Source organism: Oreochromis niloticus, linkage group LG19, assembly GCF_001858045.2.
Source record: "Oreochromis niloticus isolate F11D_XX linkage group LG19, O_niloticus_UMD_NMBU, whole genome shotgun sequence".
NCBI lineage: Eukaryota > Metazoa > Chordata > Actinopteri > Cichliformes > Cichlidae > Oreochromis > Oreochromis niloticus.
In genome coordinates this window covers 20,186,800-20,204,346 of record NC_031983.2, presented here as the reverse complement: position 1 = coordinate 20,204,346, position 17,547 = coordinate 20,186,800, and the positions used below count along the sequence as shown (strand labels likewise).

At 40.6% G+C, this 17,547-nt stretch overlaps 1 protein-coding gene across 3 annotated transcripts in view; it reads left to right on the top strand.

Moving 5' to 3' along the window:
- The first annotated feature begins 1,412 nt into the window (after positions 1-1,412).
- Positions 1,413-17,547, top strand: part of pls1 (plastin 1 (I isoform)) — a 37,869-nt gene continuing 21,734 nt past the window's right edge. Inside the window, exons 1-17 of one of the 3 annotated variants that reach the window (XM_013270105.3) lie at positions 1,413-1,823; positions 3,836-4,026; positions 4,383-4,473; positions 5,563-5,723; positions 5,809-5,938; positions 8,870-9,002; positions 9,399-9,480; positions 11,697-11,862; positions 12,481-12,623; positions 12,704-12,799; positions 12,973-13,168; positions 13,420-13,495; positions 13,921-14,035; positions 14,136-14,269; positions 14,401-14,524; positions 14,603-14,736; positions 14,832-15,235. In XM_013270105.3, the coding sequence (XP_013125559.2) occupies positions 4,404-4,473; positions 5,563-5,723; positions 5,809-5,938; positions 8,870-9,002; positions 9,399-9,480; positions 11,697-11,862; positions 12,481-12,623; positions 12,704-12,799; positions 12,973-13,168; positions 13,420-13,495; positions 13,921-14,035; positions 14,136-14,269; positions 14,401-14,524; positions 14,603-14,736; positions 14,832-14,970 (1,899 nt within the window). In that variant the 5' untranslated portion in view covers positions 1,413-1,823; positions 3,836-4,026; positions 4,383-4,403 and the 3' untranslated portion in view covers positions 14,971-15,235. Of the gene's footprint in view, positions 1,824-3,835; positions 4,027-4,379; positions 4,474-5,562; positions 5,724-5,808; positions 5,939-8,869; positions 9,003-9,398; positions 9,481-11,696; positions 11,863-12,480; positions 12,624-12,703; positions 12,800-12,972; positions 13,169-13,419; positions 13,496-13,920; positions 14,036-14,135; positions 14,270-14,400; positions 14,525-14,602; positions 14,737-14,831; positions 15,236-17,547 lie in introns of those variants that run through there. The other 2 variants (XM_013270104.3, XM_013270103.3) reach the window with 2 other exon arrangements.

Sequence of the window (17,547 nt, the reverse complement as noted above, 5' to 3'; positions counted from 1 at the left end):
ACACACACCTTTAATAGCGCTACTACTGTAAAATGAACGTAAGTAAAGTTTGTGTCTGTTTTGATGCAATACATGTCTGCAATACATTTTAATAAACATATGTAACTGTCTCTTCTTTGTACTGGCTTTTGGGTGTTTTTCTAAATTTCCTTTATTCATGAGTGCTTGAAAAAATGGAAGCTGGACAGATTTTTGGCTGGTGAAGACCTTTCACCTCCCTTTCACCTTCTAAGAGGCTTCTTCAGTTCTAAAAACAGCTGATGCAGAGTCTCGCATTAGTGCAGTTAGAGGTGGTCCTGAGGGTTGTTGACCCACAACTAATCACATGAGCTGTAACAAGAGCCAGGGCATAAAACAGGGCGTGGGTCAGTGACCCCCAGGACATCATCCTGGTCAGGTACGTGCCAAAATGCATTCAAATAAAACTGATATAAGGCTCAAAATATTGTTCTAAGCATGAAATATGCTGTGTGTTTCATTTGATTCTGTTTCCACGCTGGGCTTCGGCTAAAGCACCAGTTGCATTGAACAAACAATTTAGATAATATCTACTTAAATGTAACTATTTCAAGTTGTCAAAGGTATGAATTTGCTTTGATCAGTATGTATTTTTTGCCCCTCTTTTATTAAACAGCAGTTTCTCTGTGTACAAGAGATAATAATGGGAAGAACTATTATGAGCTAATAATCCAAACATGTAAGAGTGCAGAATGTAGACTGCCAATGCACTAATTACTAAAGGGATATTTTCTCAGTTTGGCCAAAGGGACTGAATTTGTTTGATATACACATTGATATGTGATAGATTGGCAACTGTTTAAAAGAAAATGATGACAAATGATTAGATGAAGTCTACAAAAAGTGAGATTTGAATCTTTTAGTATTTTGATCAGCAAAAATCTGGATTTTTATTGGATGTTGTCATGCCTGCATTCTGTGTAACAAATTAAAGTTTGATGATCTTTAATAATTTGGGGCCTTAAAATCAAGTAATAATACACATGTAGCTCTTAATATCATTAGCCAAACAATAACAGCTGCTAAAGTGAAAGCAGCCTATAAGCCGCATGCTCAAATAATGCAAATAATTTGAATTTTAAATGTACCCTGTATATAACTCCAAGCTATTTGAGTCTCTCTGTGTACTTTTGTATATCTGTGTGGCTTTTACTTGGTTTACCTTTGTGTGTATGTGCTTTTAGATAAAGTGAATAATGCAGGAGGCCCTTGAGAAAGTCTTTGATGGCTGGTACACTTTTACACTACCAACTGAACCAATACAGCAGCTCATACATCAACAGCTGACGGTGGAGTGCTTACCTGAGAGTAACCGGAGAGCACATCAGAGTCACAGAGTGAAAACAGGCCGATCGGGTGTCAGAGGAAGAAAAGACTCAATGGGGAGACAGAATGATGGAGTCCTTGGTCTGTGTGGATGCAGGGAGTAAATACTGTATCTTAGTGATCAGAGATAAAAATGCATTTAGTTCATCTTAAACAAGAAGGGAAGATTTGTACAAACTTGTATTTGTTCTGCCTGATTATGACACCATATCAGTCTTTTTGACCAGTGGGGGAAATGGGAGAAGAACAAGCTCAGAGGTAAACATAGAGAAAAGGAGGGAAGGAAAGTACAAAAAAAAGAAAAAGGTCGCAAGGACAGAACAAAAAGGGTTAATAAAAAAAACAGGGTGAAAAAAAAGTGGTTTGGAAAGGAGAACACGGAAGAAAGGAGTACAGATCTGACTCTCAGCAAGCTGATTTTCAACTCTGGACTAGCTTTGTGCAGGACCTTAAGCCCTTCAGCCTGCCTGGGACTGGGGGTAAGCTCATTATTTTTGTTCTTTTCTTACATTATAGTCACAATATGCGACATTCTCAAGTAGTAGTCTCAAGTGAATTTTACTGTTAAAGAAGTGCAATTATCTCCAACAGTAGCTCATTTCAAATGTGAAGCGAGGAGCAAGTTTTTAAAAAGTTTCAACTGACTGGAAACTTTTGTAAAGCTAAAAAAACACCTAGTTGAACATTATCATTAAGACTGTTTGAGTCTCACTGTTTGAGAATCTGAACATGCTTCTCTGTATAAGTTGTGGACATCACTGCAAGGGATCAGAATCCTTTGTCAGTGAAAACAGTTCAGGGCTAAATCAAAAGTGATCCAGAATCAGTGCAGCCTTCACTGAGCTGGGTCGTTTGACCTCTGACTAAACATTGGTGCTTCTTGAGGTTAAAGACACCATTAATTCTGAATGATATTTGGAGCAACATCTGCTGTTATCCAGATATCTTGGTCAGATAATCGTTTTTTAGCCTAGTAAGAGTCAGGGTGCTAAACCGGCCTACATGTATAGTCCAGACTGATAAACCAGTGGAAATATGGGGTAAGCTCAGAAAAACAGAAAAAAGGAGCCCAGCTGAAATCATGAAGCAAGTAACAGTGGGAAGATTTGGCTTTCAGAAGGCTTACAGTGTTGGTAGCACAATAAACACCTGTCCCACCTTTTTGGAAATGTCCTTTGACAAAACAATCAATTTTCTCAGTTTTAATATAATGTAATTTGCAAATTATTTCATTCTTTTTTTAAATGTCATTTTTACACAGTGTCTAAAGATGAAAAAACATTGACTGGACTATAGTAGGCCAAATTTCACACATTCAGCAGCAATTTATTAATATTTAAGGGAAAAAAAGAAGAGAAAGCTGAGATCTACAAAGGTAAAGATAACAATAAAGGTGGAATAAAGTTGGAATGAGGAGGAAGTAACAGTGTTGTTGTGACGTGGAGCATTTTAATCTAGGTGATGCAGCTGGCTCCGTGCCTCAGGTTACAAGGCATTGTGTGGCAATGAAGCAAGTTGTGCAAGCCTCATGTTTTAAACATGTTTGACTTAGATGCAAAATGTGATCATGGCTCCTTAAAAAACAGCTGCAAATACAAAATACAGTCAACATTATGCGCACATGTTTCACGTGTTTTAGTTAGGTGTCACACTTATACTGACTAAAGTTACAATTCAGTTCACTGTTTGGCTTCATGCTTAGTGGCTATTGTAAAATAGCCTTTGGTAATAAATATGCTGATTTGTGCACCTGCTGCAATGTGACTAAATTAAATTTAATTAACTAAAACTTCTATGCTATCCTACAACTAATGGCCGCTTATTAACCAAAGCATAAAAAAGTTAACTGTTTCTTTTTAGGGATGTGAGCCACAATAGTAGCAGTCACAGTTTAGGCATAGCTGCTAAAAAAAAAGGCCTACCAGCCAGCAATGTGTGAAAGAGAAAATAAAACAGAGCTTCCAAGTTATTAAAAGTACTTGGTATCGCTCTAATCTGATCAATAAACTGAAGATGAAAAGTCCAAAGTATAAAAGCAACAGGTCATAGTTTTGCAAGGTGTGTACTAGGATGAGCTGAAATGCTGGGCAACTGTCCCTGCATAAAGCCAAGCTAACTGTTTGCCTCTGCGTCCTTTCTTCGTGCTTCAAGCCACATTAACAGTCTCGTGAATTAAGACTGATATTCAAATTTTATTCAGTTAATTTAGGCGTGCTTATCTATCACTAAGCAAACGTGAGCTCTAAAAGAGCAGTCAGGGCAAAAATGACCCATATTTCTATTATCAAACTGCAGGCTGTGCATTTGGAAAACCTTTATTTATATATACATATGTTTACCTTTTTTTCGGCTCTCACTACTCTGGGATGCATTGTAAGGCAGGTGTGCTTTGACTGCAAATGGCCCAGAAGGGGCAAACATTTAAGCCTCCACGACAGAGAATAACAGGATGAGGTGTTAAATGTTAACTGTCAGAAGATGTTTGTCTCAGGGTCCAGCCAGGCCAAAGGTCCATCGTGTGCCTCCACCCATTGACTCCTCCTAAAAGAGATACTCAACTCTCCAGTGCATCTACAATCCAACTTCCTCTCTGCTCCGGTTTGAAACCTTGCAGAGCTCTGGAAGACTAGAGAGGCTTACTGCTCGAGACAGGACTGAGAGGGGAAACATGGTAATGTGAAGGTAATTGTCCTTGACTTGTCTCACTTTGCCTTCCTTGTCCTTCAAGCAAAGAAGCATGTTTTACTTTAAAATGCTTTGGATTCCGAGATTAATGAAGAATCGTTAATGTATTTAAATGTGTTTGTACGTGGATGCTGATATGGGTGTAGATTGGACAAAAAGAGATGTTAGTTCAAATGAAACCTACTTTTTAAAAATTTTGATTTAAAGTTTTCACATGTATAGTAAATACATGTCTTTGCAGTAATAAAGTGTTACAGCTCTCATGTTGAGTTGTCAGGTCGATCAGACTTTGTGTCCGTTGCTGAAAACTGCCCTTGTTGTGTGTGTTTTGGGGGGTTGGGGGCGCATTTCAGGTGCACAAAGCTGAAGCTACTATGGACAGTCACGTCATACAGATTTCCCGAGATGACTTGGAAGATCTAAAAGACGCCTTCAACAAAATCGGTCAGTTTCACACAGAGTCACGAACATGCATGCACAAACACACAAACACAACACACACATGGAAACTCTAACATGACACTATAAAGGTTTTGACGGTAATTCTGAACAAAGAAAGAGTTTCACTACCATCATAAAATAAAAGACTCATACGTAAGCCAGTTTTACTGCTTGCATTGTACTTTTTGTGAGAGACAGTTTCACGTGTAATAAACGTTGCCAAATTTTATCAGTTAACAATCACGGCTGCACAGTTGCAAAGATCTTGATAATAATGAGCGGTGTAAGAAAACAGATATTATCTTCCCATTTCTGCATGACATAAAAATATCAAGCACAAAGGATAACAGGTCAAAGGCATCAAACAGCAATTTGGAGCAATTTAAAAATTATTTTTAACACTGTTCATCCTGGTCAAAGTTCATCTCTAACACTCATGTTTCTTGGAACCTTGAAAGTCTGAACAAAACGCAAGAGAAATCCATCCAGTAGCTGCTTAGCTACCTCTAATGAAGAGCTGGATAGCTTTTGACATCATCAGTGAAAACAACAAGCACCCATAAAGTGCCACAAATAGTTTTTGGCTCATTTTAGTAACAAACCAGAAGCCCAGTGGCCACTGACATGCAGCCCCAGTGCAATGAAGTTTGTCCACATGAAACAATAAAGTTTAGAATCGATAGAAAAGAAAGTTATTTTTAATAGGTAAATAAAACTGAAACTGAAGCCAATAGCAATCTACTAAAACACATCCAACTGACTACAAACATTTTTATTCATACAGTAACTATATCAGGGGTGTCGGACTCCAGGCCTCGAGGGCCAGTGTCCTGCAGGTTTTAGATCTCACCCTGGGTCAACACACTTGAATAAAATGATTAGCTCATTACCAGGCCTCTGGAGAACTTCAAGACATGTTGAGGAGGTCATTTAGCCATTTAAATCAGCTGTGTTGGATCAAGGACACATCTAAAACCTGCAGGACACCGGCCCTCGAGGCCTGGAGTTCGACACATGTGAACTATATGAATCTATATTCTTTGTGAAGGAAATGATTTGCCGTTTTTGTATTTTCTGTGTCTCTCTGTCTAGATATTGATAACAGCGGCTATGTGAGTGAAGGGGAGCTACAGGAGCTGTTCAAAGAGGCAAACTTCTCCCTTCCAGGCTACAAGGTGCGAGAGATCTTAAAGACCTTCATTGCTGGAGATACAAACAGAGACGGAAAGATCAGCTTTGAGGAATTTGTCTCTGTAAGTTTTGGTAGCACCTGGGAGTAAATACACAAATTTACTCACCCGATTACACATGAAGTAATGCGTCGTGTTTTGCTTTCAGATCTACCAAGACCTGAAGAGTAAACAGATCAGTGAGACATTTAAAAAACTTGTATCACGGAGGGATGGGATTCGTTCTTTTGGAGGAACATCAGGGAACACCAGCGAGGGAACCCAGCATTCCTACGCTGGTGAGTGACAGTAAGCGTGTGTGTGTGTGCATGTGTGAATGTGTTTGCCTGTGTGTGTGTGTGTTGATGATGAATTCCCAATTATTGCACCAGTGAATGATTTTTGTGTGCATGATTAGCTCCAGCTTGTAAAACAAAGATGTTACTGAAAAGCAAAAACCTTATAATCTTGAAATGTCCAGAAGACACCAACCGCTCATGAAGGATATATTATATTATATTATATTATATTATATTATATTATATTATATTATATTATATTATATTATATTATATTATGTGAGTAGTTCTTTAAATCCACTTATAGGGTATCCTAAGCAGTTAAATTTAATAAACATTTTATAACACCCAAATACTGGATAATGTTTATTTATTAATGTTAGCAACTGCACCTCATTTACTAGGAATTTATTTTCACTATACAGATTGTTTAATCTTATTTTTAGCTATTCTGTATCTCAAACCCTTGTTCCTAGCTAGGTTAATTAGTTAAATACAGCATATCTAAAAAAAATATTTAAAATTAAACAAAAGATGAAGTCATTGAAAAAAATTGAGTTGTTGACTGTACTGTAGATTGTGAAATGAAATATAATTTAATGTAACAGCATTATAATGTTTATTTGAGGTGGTACAAAACAACTGTAGGCTTCCCTTTGATTTTCTTGGCTGTTTAATTTTTATTTCTTTGTCCATTAAAGATCAGATAATAGTGGAAAAGGTTTCCCTGAGGCCTGTAGAGAGTTAATAGTTTATATTTGTGATTAAACAGTTCAGTCTAACAACATCAATTATTCTAATAAACATCATAAACAATCTACTAATCAGCTGAGTGGCTACTGGCTTCCCATGGATGGTGGTTGTGACTGAAGCAGCCAGTAGGCTGAGGGATCTGGCTGCTTCAGTCACCACCACCATCCATGGGAAGCCAGTGGAGGTAGTTGGCTCTTGACGGAGGCAGTCGCACTTTCTCCTTCTCCCTCTCCTTCTCCCTTATCTTTCCTGCTTGGCTTCTCATGTCTTTTGTATAGTCTCGCTTGTTCTCTAACCCTAAGAGAGTCTCCCAGACTTGTTCTCTAAAAACATAAAGAAGAATTATGGATTTGATCAACTGGTCCCTTAACGGAATTGACACAGTCCTGGGCTTGGGAGAGCCCGATTGTCCTGCGGAGACGTTTGCTGCCGGATACTCGATGGTCGGTTGCCTTGTGTGTCTGGCGACACTCTCGATGGAGGACATTGAATGACATCTACCAATTCGGAAGTACGGTTACAGAGTTCTGGCAGATTGGAGCTGGCTCGGACCTGGCTTATCGAAGAACAAGAAGCGGCTACAGCTGTTCAAGCTGGCCGACATGATAGACGATGGGCAGGGCTGTGAGTACTCAGACTGTGTTTTTTTTTTTAACGCAATATGGCTCTGCTATATGGATAGCATCTTGAAGAAGAACAACAGAAATTGAGAGACCTGGTGACCAGTGACGGACATTAGATCAACTGTAAAATTGGATGCAGTTTGTTCGCACTAACCAAAACAACTACCATCTTCATCTCATGCGGCCCCCCTGGCGCCAGCTGGATGCTCAAGGCAAAAGCTGACAAATTCTCTCTTAGATAATAAGACTGTTTGTTATGACTCTCTCCCTCCTCATTCAAGGTCACCCGCGTCGACTGAAGATTGTTGACTTTTGCTTAACCGGGTGAAGGGACATTTTCTCTCGGTGCACTCACATGCACACATACGCATGTACACTGACACAGACCTACACTCACCCCCCCACCCCCTCCAAACGCCTTTGAAGCTTATGTCTTCTATGTTGTAAGATGTGCTGATTCATGTGTTATGTGCTGAGGTGTTTTTTTCTGTTCTCAAACTGATCTCCCTGTTGGAGCTCAGTCTGGGGGGAGTTCTTTTTTTCTCCTTGTCTTTCCTCATGTTGTGCATTTTCCATTGTTATACCTCTCTGACCTGTCTACCCCATGTGATGTTTGTGTAATGTATGTATGGTCAGAAGGGTAAGATGGCGCTGGCAAGGCTGGCAGCCTTAACCCAATTTCCCTTGGGGGGAATAAAGTATTATCAATCAATCAATCAATCAATCAATCAATCAATCAATCAATCAATCAAATACCTGGGAACCGTCTTTGACAACCTCCTAAATTCTCTGCCAACACAGAGGAGATTCTCAGGAGGTGCCACCAACGGCTATACCTCCTCAGGAAACTCAACTCCTTTAGAGTGAGCACACCCATCATGATGACTTTTTACTATGTTTTCCTGGAAAGCATCATGACCTTCTCCATCACCTGCTGGTTCCACTCCCTCAGCCTTCAGAACAGGAACAGACTGCAGGACACTGCATCAGTGTGCTCTAAAATTATTGGCCTGCCTGTCAGAACTCTGGCACAGGTTTCAGCCAACAGGCCCTTAGACAGGCAGCCAAAATCATTAATGACCCCTCTCACATTCTTCACCCCGCATTTCAATGGCTCCCCTCTGAGCGATGCCTCTGCTGCATTTCCTGCAGGACTGAGAGGAGGAGAGCCACCTTTGTCCCTAAAGCCACCCTGCTTTAAAGCCACTCCAGCCAATAAGACCATTTCCCACACCCATAAACATAAACTACACACTTTTTTTATACTGCCGACACTTTATTCACTTTTAGTCACTTACAGGTATTTATTCACCTTTCAGTCACTTTAATTTTAAAACTGTGTAATTTTAAAACTGTGTATATACTGTATATTCTGTGTATTTATTATCTCACTATTATTGCCTGTTTATGCCCTGTCCTTATCTTCAACATCATGCTGCTCTCTTGTATCTTAATTGCCCCTTGGGGATAAATAAAGTCTTTCTGATTCTGATTCTGATTCTCTCTTGTTTAAACTCTTACATTACTTACTGCAGAAATTTATATGTGTGTTTAGATGAGGAGAAGGTGGCTTATGTAAACTGGATCAACAACTCTTTGGCAAAAGATCCAGACTGCCAACATCTGCTGCCCATGAACCCTGATGATGAAAGCCTCTTCACCTCCGTCCGCGATGGCATCCTCTTATGGTATTAACACAAGCTCATGCACACAGGCAACCAAGAACAAGCACATCTATAAACATTTTTATTTTGCACTTTTATGTTGTAGCAAAGGTTAAAAGAGAAATGGTGTAATCTTGTTTTACTATTGTTTTATAGTGTTTCAGAGCTCCTTCCTGCTCCTGTTTCTCTTTATTTTACAACTGCTATCTTTCACAGACGAAAGATAGCAAGTGAACTATCAGATGGCAGAGATAAACAGTAAATGTTGGATATAAAAAGGGGGAACTGAGAGCACTAAAGGGTCAGGAATCAAACTTGTGACTACCCAGTGCCCTAATCTGACCCTAAGTTACACTTATCTTAAACTAGATTCAGACTCAATTCACTCTTTTGCTTGTTTAAAAAAAAAATCTCTTTCAGCAAGATGATCAACCATTCTCAGCCAGACACGATTGATGAAAGAGTCATCAACACTAAGAAACTTACCACCTTTCATATGAGAGTGAGTAGCAGTTCTGAGTGAGTGGGTAAATACATATATATTACTTTACAATTCCTGCCGATTTTTAGCTGAGAGCATCTGTACAACTATATCATCACATTGCCACATTCTGTGTTTACTAAAAGAATCTGCTGCTGTTTTTTTATAAGAGGCCAGCTTATGTCCTCTGTTGCACCTAAAAAAGTAGAAAAAAAGGTAGTGAAGGGAAATTCTCATTTAAGACACGACTACTTTAAAAGACTTGAATGTATTGGGATAGATTTACTGTAGCTGGCACATGATAAGTCCTCTACTGAACATACAGGGAGTGCAGAATTATTAGGCAAATGAGTATTTTGTCCACATCATCCTCTTCATGCATGTTGTCTCACTCCAAGCTGTATAGGCTCGAAAGCCTACTACCAATTAAGCATATTAGGTGATGTGCATCTCTGTAATGAGAAGGGGTGTGGTCTAATGACATCAACACCCTATATCAGGTGTGCATAATTATTAGGCAACTTCCTTTCCTTTGGCAAAATGGGTCAAAAGAAGGACTTGACAGGCTCAGAAAAGTCAAAAATAGTGAGATATCTTGCAGAGGGATGCAGCAGTCTTAAAATTGCAAAGCTTCTGAAGCGTGATCATCGAACAATCAAGCGTTTCATTCAAAATAGTCAGCAGGGTCGCAAGAAGCGTGTGAAAAACCAAGGCGCAAAATAACTGCCCATGAACTGAGAAAAGTCAAGCGTGCAGCTGCCAAGATGCCACTTGCCACCAGTTTGGCCATATTTCAGAGCTGCAACATCACTGGAGTGCCCAAAAGCACAAGGTGTGCAATACTCAGAGACATGGCCAAGGTAAGAAAGGCTGAAAGACGACCACCACTGAACAAGACACACAAGCTGAAACGTCAAGACTGGGCCAAGAAATATCTCAAGACTGATTTTTCTAAGGTTTTATGGACTGATGAAATGAGAGTGAGTCTTGATGGGCCAGATGGATGGGCCCGTGGCTGGATTGGTAAAGGGCAGAGAGCTCCAGTCCAACTCAGACGCCAGCAAGGTGGAGGTGGAGTACTGGTTTGGGCTGGTATCATCAAAGATGAGCTTGTGGGGCCTTTTCGGGTTGAGGATGGAGTCAAGCTCAACTCCCAGTCCTACTGCCAGTTTCTGGAAGACACCTTCTTCAAGCAGTGGTACAGGAAGAAGTCTGCATCCTTCAAGAAAAACATGATTTTCATGCAGGACAATGCTCCATCACACGCGTCCAAGTACTCCACAGCGTGGCTGGCAAGAAAGGGTATAAAAGAAGAAAAACTAATGACATGGCCTCCTTGTTCACCTGATCTGAACCCCATTGAGAACCTGTGGTCCATCATCAAATGTGAGATTTACAAGGAGGGAAACAGTACACCTCTCTGAACAGTGTCTGGGAGGCTGTGGTTGCTGCTGCACGCAATGTTGATGGTGAACAGATCAAAACACTGACAGAATCCATGAATGGCAGGCTTTTGAGTGTCCTTGCAAAGAAAGGTGGCTATATTGGTCGCTGATTTGTTTTTGTTTTGTTTTTGAATGTCAGAAATGTATATTTGTGAATGTGGAGATGTTATATTGGTTTCACTGGTAAAAATAAATAATTGAAATGGGTATATATTTGTTTTTTGTTAAGTTGCCTAATAATTATGCACAGTAATAGTCACCTGCACACACAGATATCCCCCTAAAATAGCTAAAACTAAAAACAAACTAAAAACTACTTCCAAAAACATTCAGCTTTGATATTAATGAGTTTTTTGGGTTCATTGAGAACATGGTTGTTGTTCAATAATAAAATTATTCCTCAAAAATACAACTTGCCTAATAATTCTGCACTCCCTGTATGGATGTCAACTGAGATGATGATAGGTAGTAAATGTGTTAATGTGTTATCCTGAATATACTGATTCTCCTGGAATGTTGGACTTTGCAAAAAAGCCTGTAATATATTAACTTTTTACTGCATCGTCCTCTTCTTTTTCTTCTGCTGTGTTATATCCCATGAACACTTCTTCCTGGATGATATTTGTCCATTTTGAGCTTCTGCTGATTTCTGCTTAGTTTCTTATTATTGGCAGGATTCAGTCTGTAGTCTATATTTTCGCTGAGCTGTTTAAACAACAGAAACACTGCTGTATGACATGACACTGTTTCAGACTTTGAACTTTAAAATGCTGATGCAGTGTGTGTTTGTAGGAGAATCTGATCTTGGCCCTGAATTCAGCCTCAGCTATTGGGTGCACGGTGGTGAGCATGGATGCCCATGACTTGATGGCTGGAAAACCCCACCTGGTTCTGGGATTGCTCTGGCAGGTTATCAAGATTGGCCTCTTTGCTGACATAGACATCAGCAGGAACCAAGGTCAGCGCACACCTGCATGCACACACACAACTTCACATTTACAGCACTCACCCATGTGTGATGCAGTTCATGATATAGATGTCATTGTTTGTAAAAGGAGAGGTTTGAAAAGTAAAAGCAAAAAGCAAAACAGTGGGGCTTGTTAGGTTGAAACTGTATAACACAGTCTTCGTCAGAGCTCAGTACACTGGGGTTCAACCGCTAGAAGTCTAAATCATGAAATAATCGCCAGAAAACTTTTTCTTTTTTTAATGAGTGTTTATTGAACCTTCTGGCAAAAAAAAAAATAGAATAATTTGCGAGTGTTCGTGATTATAGGTTTATTTTCTGTAAGCAGGTAACACATTTGGTGCTTTATTTTATTTAATTTTTATATGTTATATTGTATTATCTATAATCAGACAGCCTCAGGGTAGAAAAATATGTTACAAATTTTTTGTTGCTTTTTTCGTAAAAAATTATCGAATTTTTTGCGCATCTTCTTTACTTTGACCAGCATAACCACAACTCTCTTACTTTTAATTGAGTGTCTTGCTGCTTCTAGGTAAAAATGCAGTTTTTGATTAATTTCCTCTTTCTTGCTTTAACAGTTGATTAACTGCTGTTATGTGTTTTTAGGTCTGATTGCCCTTCTAGAAGATGGAGAATCACTGGAGCACCTAATGTCTCTCTCCCCTGAGGAGACGCTGCTCCGCTGGGTCAACCATCATCTACGCAACGCAGGAAAGGAAACAATCAGCAACTTCAGCGAAGACATCAAGGTACCGTGCAGAACAAATACACACACATGTGAATACACAGTGTCATGAGAGTAACCCCATCTTGTACTCTCCCACCGAAGGACTCGCGGGCCTACTTCCACCTGATGGATCAGATCACTTCCTGTGAGGAGGATGAATTCCAAATGAAGATAAAAATTGACATGAGCGGCCTCAATGTGAGTCACAAAATTTTCACATAATAGTGAGAAACTAATAAATGAAGCTAAATGTAAAGATCAACATTTCTTTCTGTCATTTTAACCAGTTTTCTTCAAATTCTGATATGATTATATCCACATAGTGTCTGTTCTTCTATGCATAAATGTCTGTGTGTGTGTTTGTTGTGAAGGAGTGGGATTTGGAGAAAAGGGCTGAGCTGATGCTGCAGCAGGCAGCCAAACTGGACTGCAGGCAGTTTGTTACTGCTCGTGATGTCACATCTGGAAACAGCAAACTGAACATCCTCTTTGTGGCCAACCTGTTCAACATGCACCCCAGTCTGAAGAAGCCCCAGATGAACGGAAGCGATTTAGAGCACATAGAGAGTGAGATATATTCACCACTACATCTTGCCCTTACAATTACACAACAGAGTCATAAAATGCTGAAATGTACAGTACACAGAGGCATATTAGCCATAAAATGAGCATGCAGAAAACAGATGTGATGCTATGCTAGTTATACATGCCATAGAAAGCCAGAGATGACAATAAGTGCTTGAGGGTGTGGCGGAAGTCCAGACTATAGATGAAGTCAACTGTATGATAACATGTATGATGTCTTCATATAATTCCAGAGACCAGAGAAGAAAAAACATTTTGCAACTGGATGAACTCTCTGGGTGTTTCTCCACATGTGCACCATCTTTACCAGTATGTCATCAGTTATACATAATCATGTTGACCATATCAGTTATTTAGGGTGAATGGAGCTGTAAATCAAGGTTACAGCTTCATTTAATGATTAGGCTGAGTGTCCTCATATAACATTGTACTGAAGACTCCACAAGAGTGGAGCTTAGATATGGGCTTAGCTTTAATCTTAAATTTTAATGCTTTCCTCATGCAGACAGCATTGAAAATAAAGTTTGAAAATAATAAATCCCTTATCTAAATACAAGTGTTATTGTTTTTATTTATTAGCTTTAAAGCACAGTAAAACATGAGCTCCCTCTAAGACTGCTAAAACTCCATAATTCAATAAAAATAGAGAGGACATGCTCTAAGTGTTCTCAGTGGTGGTCTTTTTTCTTCTTTTTCTATTGAAATCAATTATCTGTGTCATTGTTTTTTTCCAGTGACCTGTGTGACGGCTGGGTGATTCTGCAGCTTTATGATAAGGTCAATGTGCCTGTGGACTGGAAGAAAGTCAACCGCCCTCCTTATCCTGCGCTGGGGGCCAATATGAAGAAGGTACTACATGCTAACAAGCAGAGCACAGTGATGATGACAGGAAACGCACAGCAGTGGGAAATATGAGAGCTGCAACGTTGTTTTTTTCCCTGTATCCCAGCTGGAAAACTGTAACTATGCTGTGGACCTGGGCAGGAATGTTGCCCGCTTCTCCCTGGTTGGAATTGGAGGAGTAAATCTAAACGAGGGGAGTCGTGTACACACCTTAGGGCTGGTCTGGCAGCTGATGAGGAGGTATGTGCACGCAGAGCTGCAGGATGTTTTGCTTGCTGCAGTACATTGTTTGGTGAAAACAGACAGTCCGTGGTTTGGCGCTGCTGCTCCTTGTATAGTTTCAGTTACCTTTACTTCTTACAATCCTCCAGGTACACAGTTCAGGTTTTGTCCGATTTGGGTGATGGAGAGAGGGTGGTAGATCAAATCATCCTGGACTGGGTCAACAAGATGCTGAGCCAGAATGGAAAGGACACACAAATCCGCAGCTTCAAGGTGTGTATCTTTGTTTGTGAAATGTTATGATATCAAAAGACTGTGTGCTTTAAACCCCTTTTTGCCTGTTTTCTGCAGGATAAGCTGATCAGCACCAGCCTGCCAGTGATTGACCTGATTGATGTAATCGCTCCGGGGATGGTCAAGTTCGACGTGGTGGCAAGAGGAGAAAATGGAGTGTTGAAGGAAGACGATAAAATCAACAATGCCAGGTAAGAAAAAAAATATTTTTTAAACTCCCAAACTCTTCGTATTTTTTGCTCTTTTATCATCTCCTGAGTCCTCTCTCCTTCTGTGCTCCTCCAAGTTATGCAATTTCATTGGCTCGTAAGATTGGCGCTCGTGTCTACGCTCTGCCTGATGATCTGGTGGAGGTCAAACCCAAGATGGTGATGACTGTGTTTGCCTGCCTCATGGGGCATGGTATGAAGAAAGCCAAACGCTGAAGTGGATACAAACAACCATGAATGAAGATGAAAAAAAAAGTATTTTACTTAAAAAAATTTTTTTATATCTTTTCTTTGAGTTTTAAACTTGCCGTGCATCAGGGCCGGCTATACACTGGGGCACGAGGGGGCAACGCCCCCTTAAACGAACATCCTGCCCCCTTAAATCAAACTTTTAGAAGTTGAGAAAGAAAATAATAGACTACCCCCTGTTGAAGTACGCCAACTTCATGGATTCTTTTTGATGGTAGGGATCAGGCAGAGACTTTTACTTCCAAAATCAGACGTCTTTATTTGCGCTGGAAGTAAATGAAATACAAATGCATCTGGAGATCATCCTATGGAGTCTTAGATCAGTGTGTGTGTGTGTGTGTGGTGGTGGTGGGGGGGGGGGGGCTGCCCTTTGGCACCCTTCCTCAGTAGTCTTCCACTTCTCTCGGTATTGTTCACCCTGAGGTTGCACTCCCCCAGGCTTGTACCTGTGGCTTCCTGTCCTGGGGGTGGGGGTTGGCTGTTCTCCTGCCCTGCACCCCAGCCCTTTGTTCATGTTCCACGACTATTTTTCTTGGACAATTTCGCATGCATTCTTAACCCCTAGCAACTGCCATATTATAATGTTGCAAGCAATCGAAAAACTCTACAGTCTCTCTAACTCCAATGTATACCAAGCAATCTATTACTTTTAACCCCCCAAACTGAATATGGGCATGATTTACTACAGTAGCTGAAAAATCCGCTGGAAAAGGCACAAATGACATGATAGGTTTCACTTCTGGTTCGCTCTTTCCCTCCGTGCTCTGTTTGTGTTCAGGCTCACACAGCACTCACCCTCCTTCCAGTTAAACAGCCAAATCACTGTTAGTATGGAAATGAGCCAGTGTCAAGTTTCTCAGTAGGTATGGCTCTATTATTCTTTTTCGAGAAATAAAAGCTGTAAATCATTTTCCATCAATAAAGATAATTCTTTTTTTTATGTAAGATTGTTCTTTGCTTTATTATACTTAACCCATTCTATTTACTTCTTCTGCAATATGAGCCAGAGGTCCAGCGGAAGAACAAGCAGAATTATACACACAGCTGTTCTGTAAAATATGTCTTATGTCTGTAAATGTTGTGCATTGAATATTGCTATTTAAGTAATAAAGAGAACCTATTAAATGTACAAAATACCTGTGAATGTTTTCTGTATCAAAACACAAATTCTTTCTGGACTTCGGAAGTAAAGTGCAAATAGTTTATAACATGTATATTCAGCCCGTTCTCACTTCTGAGGCAAAAGAATTACTATATGGCTTGTGTTACTCAAGAACGCGAGTTTGATTGATGACCTTTGACCTGACCTGGGGGGGGGGTGGGGGGTGGGGTGGGAGGGAGCCCCGGAGTCTGTGGGCAGAATGGCCTCTATCTTTCGAGGGCTGTGGAAAGTGGGGGTACATCTTCAAATACGAGCTGGGCGAACTTTGACTCTGTCAGCTGAATGAAGGAGAAAGCAACGAGCAACCTTGTGAAGTTGACTTCCGGGGACTGGGCCGTGCTGAAGCTGGTGATTGTGCTCACCATTGGAGAGACGAGCGAGGATTTCCCTATTCCTGAACAGGAAGATGTTGCTTCTAAAAGACTACAGAGAGAGGAAGATAATGTTCTTCCTCCTCCCCCTCCTTCTTCTCTTTCTGACTCATCAAGCGATAGTAAAGACAAGTTTCCCCTGCAGAAAAACTTCAGAGAGAGGGGAAAGAGAATCTTTCCTCTTCTGAAGAAGTGAACGAGGAAGAGGATCTCCAAGTCTTGGAGGATGACTTTTACGCTGAAAATTATTACAGCATCAGAAAAAGAGTCCTCACCCGTTGTTTTATTCCTTCCATTCAACATCTGCTGATTGCCCGCAACATCAAGACGGACAACGTCGAAGTCGGCACAGTGGCGGAGACTCTCTTGCACCAGCTGAAATCGGTGAGGAAAGTCTTTGACGCCATCACCGAGGCGTATGACGATCTGGTGGAGCAGGATGTGGTGAAAATTGGACAGCTGTGGATGGTCACAGGGTGTTACAAAGGAGGACGCTAATAGTTTTCTGAAAGACTGCTTCTTTCAAAAACATTTATCCTACTAGTGATGGGTCGGTGGCGAACGAAATGGCTCTTAGAGCCGACTCTTTGAAGTGAACGATGTGATCCGGCTCCTTATTGGGAGCCGTGGGGTTTTTTTTTTTTATCTTGCAGTCTCTCTCACTTTTTTTCGCTTCACGCTGCACGTCACTCTTGTGTTTGTGCTGAGCAGAGACGGGAGGGGCGCAAACAGAGCCTTGCGTTTACGCCCCTCCATGCGAGTGTAACGGACGGTAGTTACACTCGCAATAGCAATAGCACAGGAACAGAGCAGGAGGGAGAGAGAGAGAAAGCGAGGCGGGAACAACAACAAGAGACAACATCGTCACATTAGAAAGGTATGCTAAAGAAACTGAGTTACACCAAGAAAAGAAGCAAAATCTGGAACCATTTCAATTTTATTGACAATACAAAGGCAGAGTGTAGAGTCTGCAAGAAAAGACTATCATATAGAGCCGGCTCCACAAACAAC